General features: G+C 44.4%; 1 protein-coding gene across 4 annotated transcripts in view; it reads right to left on the bottom strand.

Annotated features, from left to right (window-relative positions):
• unc80 (unc-80 homolog (C. elegans)) overlaps nucleotides 1-19,163 on the bottom strand; it is a 52,451-nt gene that overhangs the window by 27,706 nt on the left and 5,582 nt on the right. For 3 of the 4 annotated variants that reach the window (XM_032556361.1, XM_032556360.1, XM_032556364.1), the window contains exons 8-32: nucleotides 17,951-18,224; nucleotides 17,741-17,875; nucleotides 17,452-17,668; nucleotides 16,919-17,059; nucleotides 15,488-15,756; nucleotides 15,089-15,415; nucleotides 14,202-14,336; nucleotides 13,949-14,096; nucleotides 11,673-11,723; nucleotides 11,065-11,306; nucleotides 9,237-9,400; nucleotides 7,981-8,079; nucleotides 7,607-7,815; nucleotides 6,915-7,021; nucleotides 6,694-6,847; nucleotides 5,071-5,243; nucleotides 3,897-4,109; nucleotides 3,691-3,826; nucleotides 2,234-2,367; nucleotides 1,970-2,147; nucleotides 1,676-1,885; nucleotides 1,266-1,363; nucleotides 987-1,187; nucleotides 809-916; nucleotides 73-211 (exon numbers count right to left, since the gene is read on the bottom strand). In XM_032556361.1, the coding sequence (XP_032412252.1) occupies nucleotides 73-211; nucleotides 809-916; nucleotides 987-1,187; nucleotides 1,266-1,363; nucleotides 1,676-1,885; nucleotides 1,970-2,147; nucleotides 2,234-2,367; nucleotides 3,691-3,826; nucleotides 3,897-4,109; nucleotides 5,071-5,243; nucleotides 6,694-6,847; nucleotides 6,915-7,021; nucleotides 7,607-7,815; nucleotides 7,981-8,079; nucleotides 9,237-9,400; nucleotides 11,065-11,306; nucleotides 11,673-11,723; nucleotides 13,949-14,096; nucleotides 14,202-14,336; nucleotides 15,089-15,415; nucleotides 15,488-15,756; nucleotides 16,919-17,059; nucleotides 17,452-17,668; nucleotides 17,741-17,875; nucleotides 17,951-18,224 (4,262 nt within the window). The remainder of the gene's footprint in view (nucleotides 1-72; nucleotides 212-808; nucleotides 917-986; nucleotides 1,188-1,265; nucleotides 1,364-1,675; nucleotides 1,886-1,969; nucleotides 2,148-2,233; nucleotides 2,368-3,690; nucleotides 3,827-3,896; nucleotides 4,110-5,070; nucleotides 5,244-6,693; nucleotides 6,848-6,914; nucleotides 7,022-7,606; nucleotides 7,816-7,980; nucleotides 8,080-9,236; nucleotides 9,401-11,064; nucleotides 11,307-11,672; nucleotides 11,724-13,948; nucleotides 14,097-14,201; nucleotides 14,337-15,088; nucleotides 15,416-15,487; nucleotides 15,757-16,918; nucleotides 17,060-17,451; nucleotides 17,669-17,740; nucleotides 17,876-17,950; nucleotides 18,225-19,163) is intronic. The other variant, XM_032556363.1, reaches the window with a different exon arrangement.

The following is a 19,163-nucleotide window of genomic DNA, read 5'->3' on the forward strand; positions in this document are numbered from 1 at the left end:
GGTGAAGAGAACCTAATTATGATGGAAATCCAAAAGAATAAGCCTTTAAATCTTAGATGTGGATGAACGTACCAGCGGCGGCTGCCATGTGTTCGTCCACGCTGAGCAGCAGCTCCCAGGCGGCGGGCTGGATGTCTCCGTACATGTCATCGGTGAGGATGGGGGCAGCCTTGATCAGCAGCGACAGAGGAGCCGGGGACAAACTCATCACCTGAAACAAAGCAAATTCACCGATTCATGGTCGTCTTCCTTCTTTACCAAAAGACTTGGACACTGGCTGGCACACTTGCGCTAATTGGTTGAGCTAATTTTTAGCTTAGCGCTTTGGCGTATTTTGCTAATTTTGAAAACATTTAGCGCATTTAGCCACCCATTGATTGCTTTTTTTCCAGTTAATATCTGCAGATTTAATTTACTTGGCTGTTTTGTAAACTTTCAGCTCTGTTTCAAAGAATCCATTCCTGAGAGCGCAAAGGATGTGTAATAAGAAACGTGATCCTGTAGAGGGCGATAAATGATGTGTCCCTGACAGTCATTGGGTATTAACTAAATTTAGATATTTTAGCATTAGTCCCACCTCAACACTATGTTGATGTGGTGAATTAGCATGGCTAATGTTCATGATTAGTGCTTTAGGGTTAACGCCCCTAAATACAATGTTGATGTAGTGCTTTAGCGCTAGCCTACATAATGTTTATGATTAGCGCTTTGGTATTAGTGCCCACCTCTGGATTTGGAAATATTAAATTCAAACTTTTATGCAATAAATTGTCCTAAAGTAATACTTAGACTGAGCGAAGCAGCTGACCTGGTTGCGGATGTACTTGAGCATGCCAGTGTCTTTCTTCCCTTCTGCATTGGAGTCGGTCGGTTTCCTCTTCATGGACGGAGTTCTCAGGCAGGATTTATCTGAACACTGAAGGGGGGAAAAAACGGCTTTAAAAACCCCAGACTCCGTTTTCCTTTAACGGCTCTCCTCGCCTTACCTCCTTGTTCTTCTTTGCGCGTCCTCCGACGTTACCAGAGGCGCCGTCCTCCCTCAGGCTGTCCACCGACTCGCCGTAGACCAGCTTGATGGCGCGGACGAGGCGGGCACAGGAGCGGCCGTGGTGCTGGTAGCAGCGCGGGTGGCAGAAGTCGATGTGTGTGCAGATGAAGCTCTGCTGGTTGCACAGCAGGATCATAATCTGGACGGAGACATAAAGACAGATCAGAGCGTCTGGAGGACGAGGCGGTGGAGCAGCAGCTCCGGCTGATGGACGTACGTGGAGCCAGGACATGTTGCGGTGGTAGTTGTCTTCAGCTCCTCCGGAGCCCTGGCCCTCAGGCTCAATGCTGGGCTCACTGGTGCTGAAGGGACTTCCTGCAACATCGACATGAACACACAATAAAACTTTAAAGAAATGTTATGTCCTTGTTACCAGCTTCCAAGTTCGAAAATGAAACAACAGAAATGAACAATAAATACCAGAGAGGGGCTCAGTTAGCTGACTTAAGTCACTTTTTGGGACACTGAGTTTTATTTTTACAGAGTATATTAGAAAAAAAATCTCACCAAACACACAGGTTTCCAGGTGTATAAAACTCCCAGGTCAGACCTGTTTGATTATTGATCAGCCTGTGCCCAGTTGGGTTCAGGACCACGGCATTGTTTTGCCCCTGCCCCCCGACTCACCGATGTCGGTGACGGTGTCCCTGCTCTGCGTCTGGGAAAGCAGCCCCTCCTCGTTCTCGGACTCGGAGTCCTGCCGGGACAGCTTGGTGCTCTTCAGGCTCCCCGCCCGGCGGATGGAAGACAGCGAGCCGCCCTTCTTCACACGGAAACTGCGGGCGCCTTTGATCTGCAGCAGCCGGGAGCCTCCGATGCGGATCTTCCTGACAGGAGCTGGGGAGCGACAGGCGCAGCGGACATATTAAAACAGTCTGCAGGAAGCCTGGGGGAGGGGGGTTCTGCCGACCTGTGGCTCACCCTGAGCCTCCTGGGGCTTCTTCTCCTCCCCCGTGGTGTCAGACTTCAGTGTGTGGCTGCTGCTGTTCAGGGAGTCGTGGCCGTCCTCGTCGTCCAGGATGCCGGCGAAGCTGATCTTCCTCTCGTAGCGATGGCGGCCCAGCTCCGGGTCCAGGCGCAGCCGGCAGCTGTCCAGGTCCTGAAGCACACCGTGCTGACGTATCAGTACAGTACAGTCTCAGGTGCCAACACAGGAAACATTAAGAGGAGAGGTTCAGGACTGACCACCAGCGGCTCGGTCCGAGGGCGAGGCAAGCAGGGGAACGTCTCCCGCAGGAAGGTGGTGATCTCTAGCAGCAGCTGGCAGGCGGCCATCTTCAGGGCAAAAGGGCAGCCGCACTTCGTAGGGTTCACTGTGTCTGATGAGGCAAAAACCATGGTCAGCAAATAAACTGGAGTCCATCAGAACACCTAGAGCCACAAGAAACACATACAACCTCTAATCTGGCCATATTTAAATCCTAAACTCTTCACCTCCTGAGGTCAAAAGGTTATGAAGATGTTGTGTATTTATGATGTTGGTGAAGACTGATCAGGTTGGATCGTCTCATCAGATATCAGGTTACCCCCGCTGGAAAGACTTTTAAAGGGGCAGTAAGAGACAGTTGCTGCCATCTGGTAGTCAAACAAAAAAATTGCTCAAAACTCAAACCTTTTGAATTAAAGGGGCAGTTTTATGTATTTTCCAGGCACATAGTGACATTTTATATCCCAATCCTTTAACTATATTACCTTCAGTTGTTATAAAACTACCATATATGTCAAATATGACTTAAAAGAAATTTGAAATTTCACTTCATAACTTGATGCCTTGAAATTGGACCTCTGTCTTTTTAAGGAACTCCTGCTCTTTCTGAAACTTCAGGAAGTCATCACAGCTCACAACATGGCTCCATTAGTAAGATTAGATTCAAATTAGAATATTTAAAATAAAATAAAAAAATCAAAATAAATTTTTGATGAAGAATTTTGGTCAAGTTCCAGTTTCGTCTCTAATATTAACTTTTATTGGCTTAAAAGTTGGAATTTTTTTCCCTTATATACAAAGACCAGAAACATACAACATAAAAAATATATATATAATTTTGAAATTTCTGAAATGTTTTTAATTAGCATGTAGCAGTTCCAGATTTTAAATTTCTAAAAATCTGTGCCGTTTCAGCAAAAAGTTTGCTTCATGTATAAGTTAGTTAAAGAGTTCTCCCATCAAAAAATGTTTCACAAAGTTTCATAAGTGAAGTTTATGAGTTTGAAAAAATAAAAAATGCGGGACTTTAAAATTTACATTTAAAGAAATAGGTGGGATTTAGAGTTAGGCAGTAAGCCACAATGATGTTTAAATGGGATGTTACACAGAGTAGTGCTGCACTGAAAACAATACATCTTAAACATGTTATGCAACTCAAAAATCTGAAAAGTGCGGTGTGCGTTTGTATTTAGCCCTCCTGAGTCGACGCTTTGCAGCAACAGCTAACATTCTTCACCAGCTTTGCAAAGTAGAAAAGCTCCAGCTCAGTCAGGCTGGTATCTGTGAACATCAATTTCCAAGCTTTTCTACAGATTCTCAGCTGGATTCAGGTCTGGACTTTGACTAGGCCATTCAAATAAATCAACACGCTCTGATCTAAACCAACTCCCTGTAGCTCTCGTTGCTTCCTTAAGGCAGCCTGGATGTGACTCACTGTCCTCTAAGTAGTCCTCCTCCTCATCTTCCTTCCTCATCCTGCGTTTGGTCTCTTCGTCGTAGACGTAGCCCAGGATGTTGGCGGGGCTCTCGCTGTCTGAGTGACAGAGCTCACTGAGCCTGGTGCCGATGGCCTGTGCGCAGACAGACACCGTTAGAGGAGGCGGACGGACCAGCAGCTCGGTTTGATCCTGTTTAACTCACATCTCCCCACTGGCAGAAATGCTTGGCAGCGTTCCACTGCAGCTTCTGGTTCCGCTTGTTGCCCACTATCGGCGAGCGGCCCCTGGACAGGCCCTTCTTGGTGATGTTGACATGGTGGCCCTTCATCCACTCTGGCCAGTTGCCACGGTTGCAGCGGTGGACGAACCTGGCGCACTCCAGGAACAGAGAAGCGCGGGCCACAACAGGAGCCTCCTAACAGCAGAGAAACGTTAAAAAGTGATTAAACGGATCCGGTCTGGCTTGGTTTTATTTTTTTTACATTTTTAATTAAGTAGTCTTAATTTTGGTACTACTGATCTGATTAATGATAGGCCGGCATCAGAAACTGAACAGATGCCACTGGCAAATGAGAAGGAGGCTACTAATTAACGTTAGCTTTGGATAAGCTAGCATGTCTAGACTGGTGACCTACAGTACAACTCCTATGTTCTTCTTTAAAGGAAACTTTATCAAAGAACATGGATGTCATACAACAGTCATCATACATTAGATGCATTGAGGTTTTCTTTTGACAGCTTACTGTAGACCAACATGACTCCAAGCAGAAACATGCTGGATTATAGAAAATGAAGTTGGTTTCTGATGGCCATAGGGCCATTGTACCTATATTTTTTTATTAATATAAACTTATGATCAATCAACTACAAAATATGTACCATAACAAAATTACATGTTCAAACTGTTCTAATAACTTAGCGGCGCATATTATATAATTATATATATATATTTGAGTGTAAAATAATCTTATAAATGTTTGAGCAGTCTGTGCATTAAAGATTTTAAATTAAAGCAAATTAAAGATGATGAAGGTAGTGAAAAGTTAGGTGGAATCGCCCTTTAGCCATCTGCTGAATCAGAAGCATTAATCAGAAGCCAAGTTCAGCATACAGTAAGTTTATGCTTGATGTCATGTTGGATTATCTATTGTGCGACAGATATAGTATTTTCCTTGATAAAGTTTCCTGTATAGAAGAAGGTGGCATAGGCATGCTAGTCACTAGCCTCTCCAAAGCTAACACTAGCTCGTACTCTCCTCATTTTAAAGTATTCTAGTGAGAAGCTGGCTTTCAATGGGTATAATCCCCTTTGACAAGAAAACCAGTGTTGGGTGTCTAATAGTCTTAATTTTGACTATTTTCAGAGAAGCCTGTACCAAGTCTAGAGCGGCAGCAAGGATGGAGGCGTCAGGAATGGTTCCCGGCTCGCAGCAGTTGAGGAGGAACTGGAAGCGCTTCATCCCCTGCCGGATGGCGCCCAGGTTGACCACGTTCTTGTTCTTCATGGCCTCCTGACTGGCCGCTAAGCGCTCCTGGAAACCATGAGGTCCTGGAGAACGGGGCACAGATGGAAGGTGCTGGAACAGCAGGTCGCGTGTCATAGGAAAACTGCATCAAAGGTCTCACTTTATATGAAGTAACGTGGCCTTCCAGCACATTGAACACGAATGAAAACATGAGCGAGAGAAAACAGCCACGGGCTGAGCCGACACGTGAACGCCGTTTCCTTTTCTCCTTCAACTTGCTGCCAAATGACACAAAGAAAATACCTTCAATGGCAGATCAAGTGTGAGCGCAGCCCCACAGAGATAAAGCTGTATGCAGACGATACTGTCGTTTAGCTAGCAGCTGGAAAATACCACCACAACGTCACCACAGAAGAGACAGAGGGAGCACCGACAGCGTCATGGTACAGCTGGCGTGGAGATGCTCTGCAGCAGGGAGATGCTCTCCAACAGATGATTTATTAGAGACAACGTCCAGGTTCACCAGGAGGAAACAACACAAGGCGCTTCAGGCAAATTACATTCAGGTTCTGGGTCATCTTGAGATTTGAAGGACGACTTATTGTGGAAGGATGGCGCCCATCCTGAGCGTTGTGGTTTTGCACAAAAAGTTTCAAAAAGTCAAAAAACACAATGCACTCAATCATTTTTAGACATTTCGGAAAAAAACATTTACTTCCTGAATTACATAATTTTACTTCAAAACTAAATGGGTAACATTTAGAAGTAATTACAACTAATGACCAGTATTTTGTCTGATATACATCAGATATTAAACCCAAACAAAACTTTTCCAAAACGTCCTGGATGGGAAGCTATATAAGGAATTACCTTGGGACCGATACGGAACGCAGTAAATCTCAAACGGGGGTCAATGTTTTTAGACCCTTTCCAAACCATCTTGGCTTCACATGTAGCCCAGTAAGCTAACTGCCATATCTATCTACATCCAGGTGTCTTTACTTAATGGATGTTCTCTCTCTTTCCTAGTTGGGCCCCCTTTCATATGCAACTGATTATTGGACACAGGCAGGTTATGTTTTGTTCCAAGATGTGGCCATAATCCACACTTCATTAAACTCATACAAGGAAGGTCATCTGGGAACCCACAACTAATCCCATATGTTGGGATGAGCCAAGTGGGCTCATATTTCCAGCCCATATGTGCCAAACTCAAACTATTAACATACAACTAATGAATTGCAAACTATTTTAAATGGACCCAATGCAGCTAAGTTCATATCTTGTGCCCCAAATTATTGTTGTTTTTGTTGTTCACAACCTTCTGGAAACTTTTTGTAGCAAAACGTCTTAGAAACATGATCTAAACATTGACGGGCTGAGAAGGTTCGGTTCAACAGCTGTCCGGGAGACACGGCACAACAGATGGCCAAAGACGGGACGAGACAGGACACCACTGAGACAGGACAGAGAGAGCGCGCAGAGACAAAAGCAGGATGGAGCGTGGGACACCCCAGGGAAGGGGAGGTCTACCATCTTTCTCTTCTGTGTGGTGAAGCTTGGATGGATTCCTCCTGCCAGACCTCCATTTACCGAGCCGCTTGAAGAAATTCTCCTCCTCGTCCCTGCCGTACTCCGGCCCCGCAGCACCCCCTTCAGACAGCTTCACCGCGCTCGTGAACTTCACCTGAAACGTGAAACATGTTACGACGTGCACTTCCGGCTATAGCTAGGGGCTCCTCCGGGAGGCTGACCTTCGAACTCTGACGGATGAAGGAGAGCCGGTCCACTGAGCTGATGTCCAGCAGGTCCTCCACGCCGTCCGTCAGCCCAGACAGGGAGGAGCGCTTCAGCCAGTTTCCTGGACCAATCGGGACGATAAGGCAACTAAAACAAACTTTATGAAACACTTTCAGCTTAATGCAAATAAGCATGCAGGGTCCAACAGACAGGAAACAGATTTACACACAGAGTTTGAACATGCATCATGAATTTACTTAAATTAGGTCTTTGGAAGAGGGAATTTTTGCTAATTGTTGGTGGTGTTCCGCACTGAAGCTCATTGCATAAGACATAAAGTTGACAAAAATGAACTCCGGGTCTGGAGCAGCGTGCACACATGGGACACAGACGAAGACCGACAAACGAGACAAAGAGAGGGAGAAAACATTGCACGAGGATGGATCAGAGGATGGATTCGCGTCCACATACGTAGGACAGAGTGAGTGATGGGGAGGCGGGCGGTCCTACGGCATGCTGAGGCACACAGAGGGACACAAAGCAGATTGAAGAGATGAAGTGACCCAACCTCTCAGGATGAACAAACGTTGGACACAAAGCACATATATCAGATTGAGATATGGTTATGGAAACGAAGAAGACTTGGTCATTAGCTGCAAGATAAAACTGAGCTGTTTGGAGATGGTTGTAGAACGATTAGACTCACCAATCGGTAGTTTGAGTTTCTTGCGGAGCGAGATGCGTCGGGATCTGGATCGGGAGCGTCGGTCGGTGGTGGTACCGGAGTGTGCGGTGGTACACTCCGAGGTGTCCTGCTCCGACTGGCTGCTGGTGTCGCTGGCGGCGCTCTGCGACTTAAACATCTTCCTCCAGAAGTCCTTCCTGCCAAGCAGAGCGCCCGGGATCTGTTCATCGCTAGCGGCACAAAGAGGAAAGGCGGTAAGGGGAGGGTGTGAATACTTACGCACCAAAACGGCAACAACGTGAGATCACACAAAGGGGGAGCACAGACAGTTTGGAATGGCAGCTGGGATCAACAGAGGTGATGTTTCATGGAGATGCTGTGATCTGGACACTCACTGTTCGGGGGTCTGGGGGGGTCTACTGGAGATGCAGCTGCGACACTCATCTGCAGCACTGGACACCTGACCCTTCTCCCCGGACACACCCGCCTCAGACCTGCACGCACACACACACATACCAACACAGCCCACTTGAGTAAGGCGCCAAATGAGTTCATTCGATGCAGCGAGGAGCAGGTCAGGACAAGCAAAAGCAGAATGGAGCTGAACTGGGTGGGTAAGGCCTCATAACGGTTCAGATGCCAACAGTTTGGTAGGCCTTTCTGTAAAGCCAGGTTTCTGCTGCAGCAGCTAGGTACAGGTCAAACCATGATGGTACCACCACTAGATTTCTCTTCAGATAGAACATTAAATTCAAAGGGGTTCATTGTTGTTGCTTCTCCCAAACGTTCAACCTTGCTTTCGACAAACCGTAGCACATTCTCCCATGAGGCTCAGAGAGGTTTTCCAGGCCTGAGAAGAGGCATTTCTTCTTCTGTTGCCATATTCCTCAGCAGAATACATTATATTGATGTCACATCATGTCAAACAAGACAATCCTTGAGCATTTTCAAAGTTTTGCAAACTTTTCACCAGCTTCTGTCCAGTATTTTTATCATATCAAAAATAATGCCATATTTCCCACAAAGCAGCCTTTGATTGCTTTACAAAGATGATGTGATTATGTTAGTGTCTTCAAGCCAAAGCCTTCCAGGAGCACTGGAATAGTTTGCAGCCAAATGGGAACCATCAGAAAAAGCGCCTTCAAGGTTGAAACCATGGTCCGCATCAGAGGGAGGTGGACTGTCCCCTCTGGGTCAGCCAGAGATGGACAGACAGGGTCCAACAAGTTCTGGAAAAAGCTCAGGGCCAGAGGTAAACAACAACTTTCCCTCGTGTTTTAGCCATTTCACATAACCGGTGAGCTTTACCAGAATTATCTGCTGTAATTGGACTAAATATTGTTACCACTAAATAGTATTACTCATTATGTATTTATGTGAAGCTGCTGGTGTAGTCAAGTAATGTGGCATACAAAGAGGACTTTCTCAAGTGTTTAGCCACATTATTTTGAGAATGATAGCATCAAATCATTCACTCAGACAAGATGGTGACAAGACATGAGGAAAAATAACCAAGCAGTGATGAGAAACAGTCACTGTGATTGGATACACAGAGGTTTGTTTACATTTACAGGCAAGGGAAGCGGTTCAGCATTGATTAGAGAAAACACCATGACTCTCAGAATGACTCCAGCCAGTGATTGGCCACTACCTTCTTGGTCCGAACTGTTTGCCGTCGTCCTTCTCGTCGGGTTTCTTGGTGGCAGTCACCTTCTCGGCGCTGTCCAGGAGCGCGCTCAGCGCCACCCTGCGGAACACGTTTCCATGGGCCTCTTTTATAAACTGGACCAGCTGGCGGATGTCGCAGTACAGTCCCTGCGAAGGCAAAGCAAGAGTGAGATTGATGTGCGAATGAGAAACCGTGTTGGAGAACGGAGCTACATTCAGGCTGATATTCGCCATTTATTCACATCCATACAGATCAGGATGAATTCTCTGCAGCTATCCTCTCTGGACTTTATCAAAGCACCAGTTTCAGCCTGTGGGCAGAAGACCTTTTTATTACAGTTCAGACTAAAACCTTCCTTAACAAAAGCTAGTCATCATTGTATTACAATTTATGAACCATAAATAACGTCCTTCTTTGTGGAATCCATGCTTCCATAAAGAAGCATAGATTTTTCATCAGTCAAGTGAAGCTGTAAAGCTTCATAAGCTAGCTGTATTATTTTTATTTTTCATGCAATAACACTAACATGTGAACTAACAGTAGCTTTTTAGTCAAAATATTGGTTTATAAGCTAATATACCCATGTTAGCATTTTACCTTAAAGAAAATAATATGATACTGAACTAATACTATAGAAGGTGGGTGGATCTAAATTAATTAATCATTGGAAGGACCTGGCCTATCATCCACGGCAAAAATTGGTAGGTGTATACACCCAGATATATGCCATTACCTGGGCATATATCCTGTTGTCTAGCAACGACAGCGCTAAACTCAAGCTAATAAAAATGGAGCTCTAAATCTTGCTGAGCATCTTTTTTATTTATTCAATTTTAAATGACAAATACTGGTTTAAATGCTCATGTACGCTAATATAGCATATTAGCTAATATGTTCACCATCTGTTAATATGGTGTTGCAAGCCAATATGATGAAAACATCTAAACAAATGGTGGCCAATGTGCTAATGAGCCAATTTTAGCTAACGTTGTAATGTAAAGGTAGTGTAGTATTGAAGACTATTTCTGCTTGGGACGTCAGGTTACAAAAAAATATATAATCTTCAGCTGATATTTTTAATTCTCACAAAACTATTTACATTTTGTTACATTCCCCCAGACAAAGCGGGGCAAGAATAGCTGCTATAAGCTAGGTACCTGTGTTACTTACAGGAGCTGAAGCTAACTTGGGTGCAATACCTGGTATACATAGGAGCTAAAGCTAACTTGTCCAGTTAATATCACAATGAATACAAATATCAATTTAATAGAAATTTCCACTTTTCAAAATCATAAAAAATGAGCTAAAGTGTGCAGCATTGTTTACAGTTTCTAGTTTTAAACACACCTTTCAGATTTTCTGTAATGTAATACAACTTTAGTGCCATTTGATGGGGAAACCAATACAGCAGGAAAACAACAACGAAAACCAATCATGTTTCTATGCTTTCTGTTGAAGTGCTTCGTGTTGGAGAAGTTTTATTTATCTTGGAGGAACAATTAGTCAAATACTTTAAAATGTGGTCTCTGGTTGGAATTTCTTCACATCAAATATTCTGCTATATCACCAAATAACAAATTTAGCTAAAAATTAAACTTAAAATTAAATTTGATCTTGGTCTTTTGATAAGGCGATACATAAAAACAAAGCAGTGGTTCGTACCTTGATTGTTTCTGTCGGTACAAAGTGGTCTGTTTATGGAAAATAAGATCCGATTATACACTGTGATCACTGAGTAAAGCAGAAAGTCAGGATCTTTCTGTTCATCCATGATAAAAAAAAGTAGTGATGGACTTCTCGTCCCACTCACCAGGTTTTCTGGGCTGTGCAGCTCGTGTGTAGTCGAGGCACAGCGGGTGATGAGGGACTTGAACATGCAGCCCACCACCACTGCCTCCATGTTCTGCGCCAGCGACTTGTTGTCCCCCGTGGCGAAGTTGTTGCCGAAGCCCGCCTTGTCTGGAAGCAGCAGGAAGGCAGGAGAGACCGGGGATGATACAGGAGCCGGTTCAGTCGGCGGGATGGAAGTGGGAGGGGGACAATACTGACCAGCTGGAGTAGTGAGCCCATACAACAGAAAGGAGGCAAGGGGCAAAGGAAAGGGGTTCGTAAAGCATATGGGGGAGAAGCAAAATTAAAAGGATTCTGGGTAGGGGATACATGCAAGTGACTAAGGCCTGCTTTAAACAGAGTAGGGGGCTTATTGTCTGGGTCCAGTTAGATGAAACTGCAAAAATAAAGCCAGATTCAACACACACAGGTGTAAGTTTAGGAGTTGCAGGCGAGTTTGTCACTTTCGGACAGAGTGAGGGGTGCAGCGATGAAAGCGGTGTCTAGGGAAGGGTCTGATTGGGTGAGTAAAGTCATCGTACTGCTTATGTTATTGACTGTTATTAATCATTAATCGTGTGTATCTACCGATGTTTCTTTTTTTCGCCCTCCTGGACCTCTCACCTGCACTGCCGTACTCTGCAAGAGAAAAGAGGCGGGGCACAAGTTGATTGACATCAGGCCAGCACAGACATGTAAGGTGGTCTCAGAAAAGACGTGGCACCCCACCTCCACCAGGAGGTGACCCCAAGATGCACACAAGTCAAAAATAAAACGCACACAAAAAAATAAAATGAAATAAAAAAATACGAACAAGGTGCCCTGGTCACTTTCCATCAACAAAACACTCATTGCTTCAGCAACTTGCCAACTGCGGAGTATTTTGTACTAAATGACAGTACCGTGTACAAAATACTTCAAAATTTCAGTGCAAAACTGGAAAACTGGCATGTTCATTGTGTCTCATAGCCACCGTTAGAGCAGCAATGCAATGGGAGAAGCTTCCAATTGGCAAGTGTACAGAATGGATGAGCGAGTAAGGAAGTCAGGATTTGGCTAGTTGAAGTGGATGAAGAAAAGGTAAGCAGGCGGAAAACATCAAAAATATGACAAGCAAAGACAAGTGAATGGAGGAGAGGGGGAAGACAGATACACACACACACACAGACACAGGTAGGGCTGGAATGCAAAGTCAAGGTGCAGGGTGGGACAGCAGGGTCAAACATTTAGCTTTGTTCACTGCTAGTATGCTAGCTGTTATTGAGGCCCTTCTAAAGGGACACACACTAATTTTATCACTGTTATATTACTTCTAGGGTAATCTGCCTTCCAGAAACTGAAGGCCAGAAGCTGGTCGTAGCTTACATGCTAAAACCAGCTTTCATGCTGGTCTTAGCATGTAAGCTAAGGCCAGTTTAGCTTACATGCAACTTTGGCATAATATCAAAAATATGGCAAAGAAGAGTGGTCTCCTTTTTTCTAAATCTTCAGGAAAGACTTGTAGCCTTTGTGTTCACAACGTTTATGCTTTTGTTTGCTCTTCATATACCTTAAACATTTAAATACCTTCAGATAATTCTTGTTTCAAACTTTACAAACCGTAATATTATTAGCAATTTTATGTATCAGAGTAGTATGAAATTGTTACATTTTAACAAAAAGTAATTTTTTTTGTCAAAACACATTGTATAAGCTATGATTATTTTTAATGGTGGTTTAGCCGTTAGCCATGTCTTTTGTACCAGAGACAAGCTAATGATCCCAAACTTTACACACTGTTGCCGTTTGCTAATGCAGCATTGTATTTATTTCTTTTTCAGAAACCCTTAAGCTCAGCTTAATATCACACTCCCTAATATGCCATTTTATGGTGTGTGTGAACATTTTTAAAGTCCGAGTTTGGAATATTTTCCCAAACTTTTCATGTAGCGAGGAATTTTTAAATTTTACACATTTTGGGTTTATGCTAATATTAGCATTTCTATTATTCTGGGGTATTTTCTCTTACACATATACAAAAACAAACTTTCAACCTTTCTTACTTTAGTGTATTTTTTAAATCCATTTTTCTGTAGTAGTGTTTGCTATCTCAAATTGAGGTATATGCTAATGGTAGCAGTTGCAATATCCAATGTTTAATTAAAGTCTGCCTTCTGTAAACATGCATACATGCCTTATCCAGATTTGCCTATGGTTAAAATTTGTAATAAAATGAAATCAAGTTATAAAAATGTTTATTATGTTAAACTTTACCCCCCCCCAAAAAAATAGACAGGCCCAAGCTAGGCTGTATGCTTATCACCATATTTTAATAACATGGTTTCTTGTTCCAAATCTTACTTTAAGAAGTCAGTCTCACCTTAAAAAGTCATTTGTGAGCATTTTTTTATTTCTTAGCTTAATTTTCTTAAAAGCTAATGTTAGCCTAAGATCTAGCATTAGCATATTTGTCTTGAAGTGGTGATTTTCTGCATCAAATGAATATACTTAAATCTGCATGTTTTTATACCTTGCCAGAACACCAGGTATTTTTTTTAAATAATTAGCTCTTGAAAAGCTGAATGTGAATGGAAATGCTTAGTATTTTAGCAGTTATTTGGTGCTAACAAGTTAGCAGACTAAACTCGATGGTAAGCATACTAACATGCCAGCTAAACTGCAGCATGTTAACATGCAAGCATATTTTCATTCCTGACTTTTTGCAGCAAATCCTGCATACGTGTTCAACGTTAAACGAATCGTAGAAAAATAATGTCGTACTAATACTTGTGCTGCTCAATTTTATCCAGTTTCTGCATCTGGAATCAAGGCTGATGCAAACGTTTTGAGGGCTTGCATCCCACTCAGATACTCCACATACTTACTGTCTGTAATGGGCTCCATGCAGAAGCCCAGCAGTGCGTGCAGGAAGTCCACAATGTTATTGAGGGAGTCTTTGTTGACATACTCGCGCATTGTTTGGCGAAACTGCACTTTGTCCAGCTTATACAGATTAGTCAGACAATTCTGGGCCTGCAATGAAACATAAAATATACAATAATCATAAAGGACTGTGGGAATACATGAAGTGTTCTCCATGTTCATAGGGAAATAATCAGCTGAGATCAAGCGTCCAACCTGCATCCTGAGGCGGTCTCCTGACAGTCCTCGGTGGCCCTCCCCACAGCCGTAAGCGCAGCCCAGAGACTTAACTATCTTGATCAGCATGGCGAGAGCCAGGCGGTGGGTGCTGAAACCAGAACCCTCTTCCTCCTGATGAAGAAGAAAACAAAGTCGGGCTTTCTCCCAGAAAACTCGCTAAGGCCGCCGGTAGTGGTGCTAAGCCAGTCATCCGGCGGCCCCACTGGGGTTTTTGAGTTGAAAGACGTTTAAAGTAGACAGGAAAATTGAAAATATCACCAGGTACACGGCAAAAACACAAAATCTTACCAAATCTTTTTGTTCAGTTTCTAGTGCAAATATCTTAGTACACTCGAAATAAGACAGAAATAACTTAGAAGTAGTTTTTCTGCAAGATATAGGAGATTGTTTTAAGTAAATAATTCCTTAATATTGATGAGAAAGTTCTTGTTCCATTGGCAGATTATTTCACTTATAACAGAAAAATGTCGTTATAAGGGAATTTATCTACCAATGGTACTAGAACGTTTTCATCAATATTAAGAAATTATTTACTAAAACAAGCTCCTATATCTTGCTGAAAAGCTACTTGTAAGTTTGTTTTTCTTATATGAAGCGAACTAAGATCATTGCACTAGAAACTGGACAAAAAACACTTGACAAGATTTTATGTTTTCACAGTGTAATTATGCATTATTGGAAGACATTATTGACAATACCTAAACACCAACCATAAAGTCTTAAAAAAGGGAAACATTAAAAAAAATAAAATAAAATAAATAAAATCCTGCTGAGCCTGGCAAGTAAAGCCTGGTGGCCCGCCAGGCTTATAATACTCTGAAAGTGTTCGAGATTAAAATCTACAGAATAAACTCTGAACTCACCTTTTTGTCGTTCTCTTTGTTATTCTTGACGTCATCCTTGCTCCCCTGCCCGCTGCCTCCGCCGCTCCCCCCTCCTCCACCTCCGTCTCCACCCCCGCCGGCTCCTGGAAGCGGGCCGCCGCCCTGGGCGCCACCTGCCAGGCTCTGGCCGGCCGGGTCTTTGGCCCGGGCTTCCTGGTTCTCCTTGTTGTCCTGCTTGGACAGCTTCTTCCCCATGCCGGGGACGACGCCCAGCTGCAGCAGGCAGTCGATGATGTTGAGCGCCACGTCGCAGATCCTGGAGCTGATGTCGTGGGCGAGGACGGCATAGAGCGCCCGCAGCACGGCCTGATGCAGGGAAAGGGAAAGCGCGTTATGTCGCCGGATGGAGCTATCAGGAGATGCGTTCAGGGTCCCCACCGTTAGGTCCAGCATGCCGTTCTTCAGTACAAAGTTGTTGGTGCCCTCGATGTTCTCGCCCTCCTCCAGGCAGGAGTAGTTGATGCAGGAGTCGGTGAGGCTGCGGGGCAGGTTGGTGCAGGCCAGCGGCTCCACGGGGATTTCGGGCGCAGCGGATGGGTTGCACAGCTTCTTCATGTGCTCGGTGAAGAAGTCGGCGTAGCCCACGTTGAAGGAGGCCACCGTGGTGTTGAACGCCGCCATGGTGATGGTGGAGATCTGAGATCGCACTTCACAAGAACAGTTCAGTGTTTTAACCCAAATCCACCGATTCATTAAGCAAGACATCCCCAAAAAGGTTTTTCTTCGACTGAATTTTCCCCCATTCTCTTCGATTGTTAATAATTACCAAAGCATTATATGACACGTAAGCAACCATCTTTTTTTTTTGTAAAAACTGAAGAAAAAAGCCCAAATTAACAAATCAACTGTAACAAGTGATCAGACGTCTTCTGCTCCACTTACCATTCCCGTTATCTTTATAAATTCAAGTCATTTTTTAGAAACCCCTCAAACAAATTTTTTTTTAAAATTAAAAGGAAAACAATTTCACAAGCTGAAAATTAAAAATTAAAGCGAATAGGAAGAAAGCCCTAATCAGGGTTGGAAATAAAGCCTTCAGTTCTTTTGTCCATTTAACTTTTTTGGCCAACAAAAAACTCTAAGTAACTTGAACTTCAAATTCTGGCCAGTTAGAGCCAGTTATTGGATTTTTTTATTGATATTTATGTCCTATATTTGAGAGCTACAAAAGCATTTATTTCCGCTTAATCCATTAAACCTCTTTGCTTATTTTTATTTTCCTTTTAAAATGATGACTTTTTTTTGTGAGAGTCATCAAATCTCACAAAAAATAATCGCGCTGGTAAATGAACAATGTTTAACAAATTTCAGGTTGCATTAAGGTGTCTGATATGTTGAAAAAAAAAAGTGGTCCTTTTTCTTGTTAGCATTTATTATTGCTTGATGAGGTACATGGTTATGATGATTAAATATATATATATACAGATTGGGAAAAACTTTTTATTGATCATTCTATCTGCATTTAAGGGGTTCCATAGATTCTCATGGTATAGAAACAAAAACAACCAAAATAAGTGATTCTTGTCAATAAAGATGAACTGATTAGTGAAGTTTGTTTTCCGCTTCAGTTCAGGTTCTGAGTGCCGCTCTGCATCTAAAAACCAGGCCTGTTATCTGTGTGTGTTTGTCCCAATAATGACTGCATTACGTAACCCGGCAGAGACAGAAACATCCGCCATCTTCTAACGGATCTAATTAATGGTGAAACAACACGACTCCCAGACTCTGTTTCTTAATAAACCTTGACATGTTTATTGACGGTTTCCGCCTATAACTCCTCCGCGTTTAGCCCCCGCTGTCCCGGCTCACCTTCCTTCACCGTGTTGTCGCTGTGGCTGTTGGAGTGGTCGGGCATGTCTCTGAGCAGGGAGTGGTGGGAGTGGGAGTGCTTGGCGCTCAGGCTGTCGGCGTCGGCAGCTGTGTCCGTGCTGCCTCTGCGTGTGAATTTACCTGGAAAGGAATGGGAACACGAGGGGATTCACGCGCTGTTTTTGAAGAAAAACCTCAACAGCAGATGCTGCTGGAGGCTAGATGAGCTGGAAAATCTCAATCTGTGTAACTGCAGCTCACAAATAGCACCATGTCACCTTCTCTACTATTACAATTTCCTTTCAAAATACACAAGCCAGCAATTTTGAAAACCTGCTGGTGCAAATCACTTCATCTCCTTTCCTTTGAGCTTTGACTTTTGATTACTTAAGTAACTTGAGTGTTAAACGTTTCGTCTTATTTAAGGTTTAGCCGGGTTTCAGCTGTAAGAGCTAAAACCTTAACAAGTCAGTTACCCCAAACAGAATCACTGGAGGAGAATGTGACTGGAGGTCAGCAGCGTCGTGACCTACCCATGATGGTGGCCTGCCAGCCGCCGCGGTCCAGAGCCCTCCGCTCGTCGGCCAGGCCCGAGAAGCTTCCGAAGGAGAAGGTGCTGCGTGTGGGCGAGACGTCCAGGTGGTCGTCGTGCAGCAGGAAGGGGACGCCCATGCGCCGCTGCCGCTTCTTCCCGGCGTGATGGAAGGGAATGGAGCCCTTCCTCTCCCGGTCCTCCCGCCGGTTCTTGAACTGCAGCAGAACCAGAAGTCTTTAGTGTAAAGAACCCCGCTGTAGGGTCAAACTGCCGCGCTGGGCACTGACCTTCTTGAAGATGTTCATGCCCAGGTCAGAGGACAGGTCTGGGACGGCCTGTCGGCGCAGGTTGGTGAGCGAAACCTTGGCAAAGGTCTCAGTGCTCAGAGATTTGCCCTCTTCATTGCACTTCAGACTCATATCCTGTACAGCAAAGCAAAGCCTCGATCAATCAAGTTGCTGTTAAATCTGATGATGGTGAGTGGCTGCTGTTGCTACCTGGGTCTTGTGGGTGTTGACCAGGGAGGGCGTGGCAGCCACCATGGAGCTGCTGCGAGGGCGGGGCAGCGGGGTCACCAGGGGTTCCGGGTTGCGCTCCGGTCTCTCCTCCATGATCTGCCTCAGGCGCTGCAGGTAGTACATCAGGGCCCAGTGCACGCCCTCCTCTGTCCAGTGGGGCTGCAGCAGGCAGCGCAGCACCGCCACGTCAAAGTAGGTGGCGTAGCGGGCGCGGTGCGCCAGAGATGCCGGCAGACCGGCTGGAGCTGACGTCCTGGGGGAACCAGAGACTTAACAGCTGCTGCAACCACAGGCTTGGTCAGATCAATATCATCATCAATATCTGAGACCGGCTGAGTTGTTAGAGAAGCGAAAGGGACCTCAAAGCCTCCAGACTGGCTGCGGAGTCATAAAGAAAGCAATGAAATCAAAGACCATTTTGTTCCTAAATCACCACGGTTCCATCATCATTTCTGTTTTCCCCCCTCATACTCCGGAAGACTCGGTTCAATTAGGATCAAAACTGAAACATTAGTTCCATTTCCAGCTGCTGTGGGGGGTTTTTTCTCTCTGCTTTGAGTCAAACTAACCAAACACATTGAGCAACCTGTTCCCCTCCTTGCCTTTGGGGGCGCTGCACCAAGAACCACCGAAGGAAACGACACAAAACCCTCTGAAGAAGACACTGAGCAACACTTCATTCTTCACCAAATGGAGACAAAAATGGAGTGGCGTCAGATTTTAGTAGTTGGAGGATTTCTCTTCCGTCTTTGGCTAAAGACCACAAACCTTTTCTCCCACTAGCGCTAGGGTAGCTCGTTTGTTTCGGTTGTATTTACCCAGAATACCATGCGGTGCAGTCCACTTCCTGCTTTTGGAGCGGCCTCTGGTCCGCTTGGTGTTCACATATGCATTCAAAATGCACCGGAGTTCATTTCAACCAAACCGAGACTGAGGTTTGTAGGAGCAGAGTTCACTTTAGAGTTCGATTCCGCATTCACACGTCACCAACCGAACCGGACTTTCAAGAAAAACGGACCGGAGTTGGATGAAAACGGGCTGAACTTGGCAGGTGGGACCGACGCTATAAATGAGGTAGTTTTTGCATCTTGTATCTTTCTTGATTCTGACTCCCAATTTTCTAACTTCATGTAATAAAATGTTCTTGAAGCTTCTTGCCATCATCTGTCCTGGTTGGCTTTGTGTTAACACA

This window comes from Xiphophorus hellerii, chromosome 24, assembly GCF_003331165.1.
Source record: "Xiphophorus hellerii strain 12219 chromosome 24, Xiphophorus_hellerii-4.1, whole genome shotgun sequence".
Taxonomy (NCBI): Eukaryota; Metazoa; Chordata; class Actinopteri; order Cyprinodontiformes; family Poeciliidae; genus Xiphophorus; species Xiphophorus hellerii.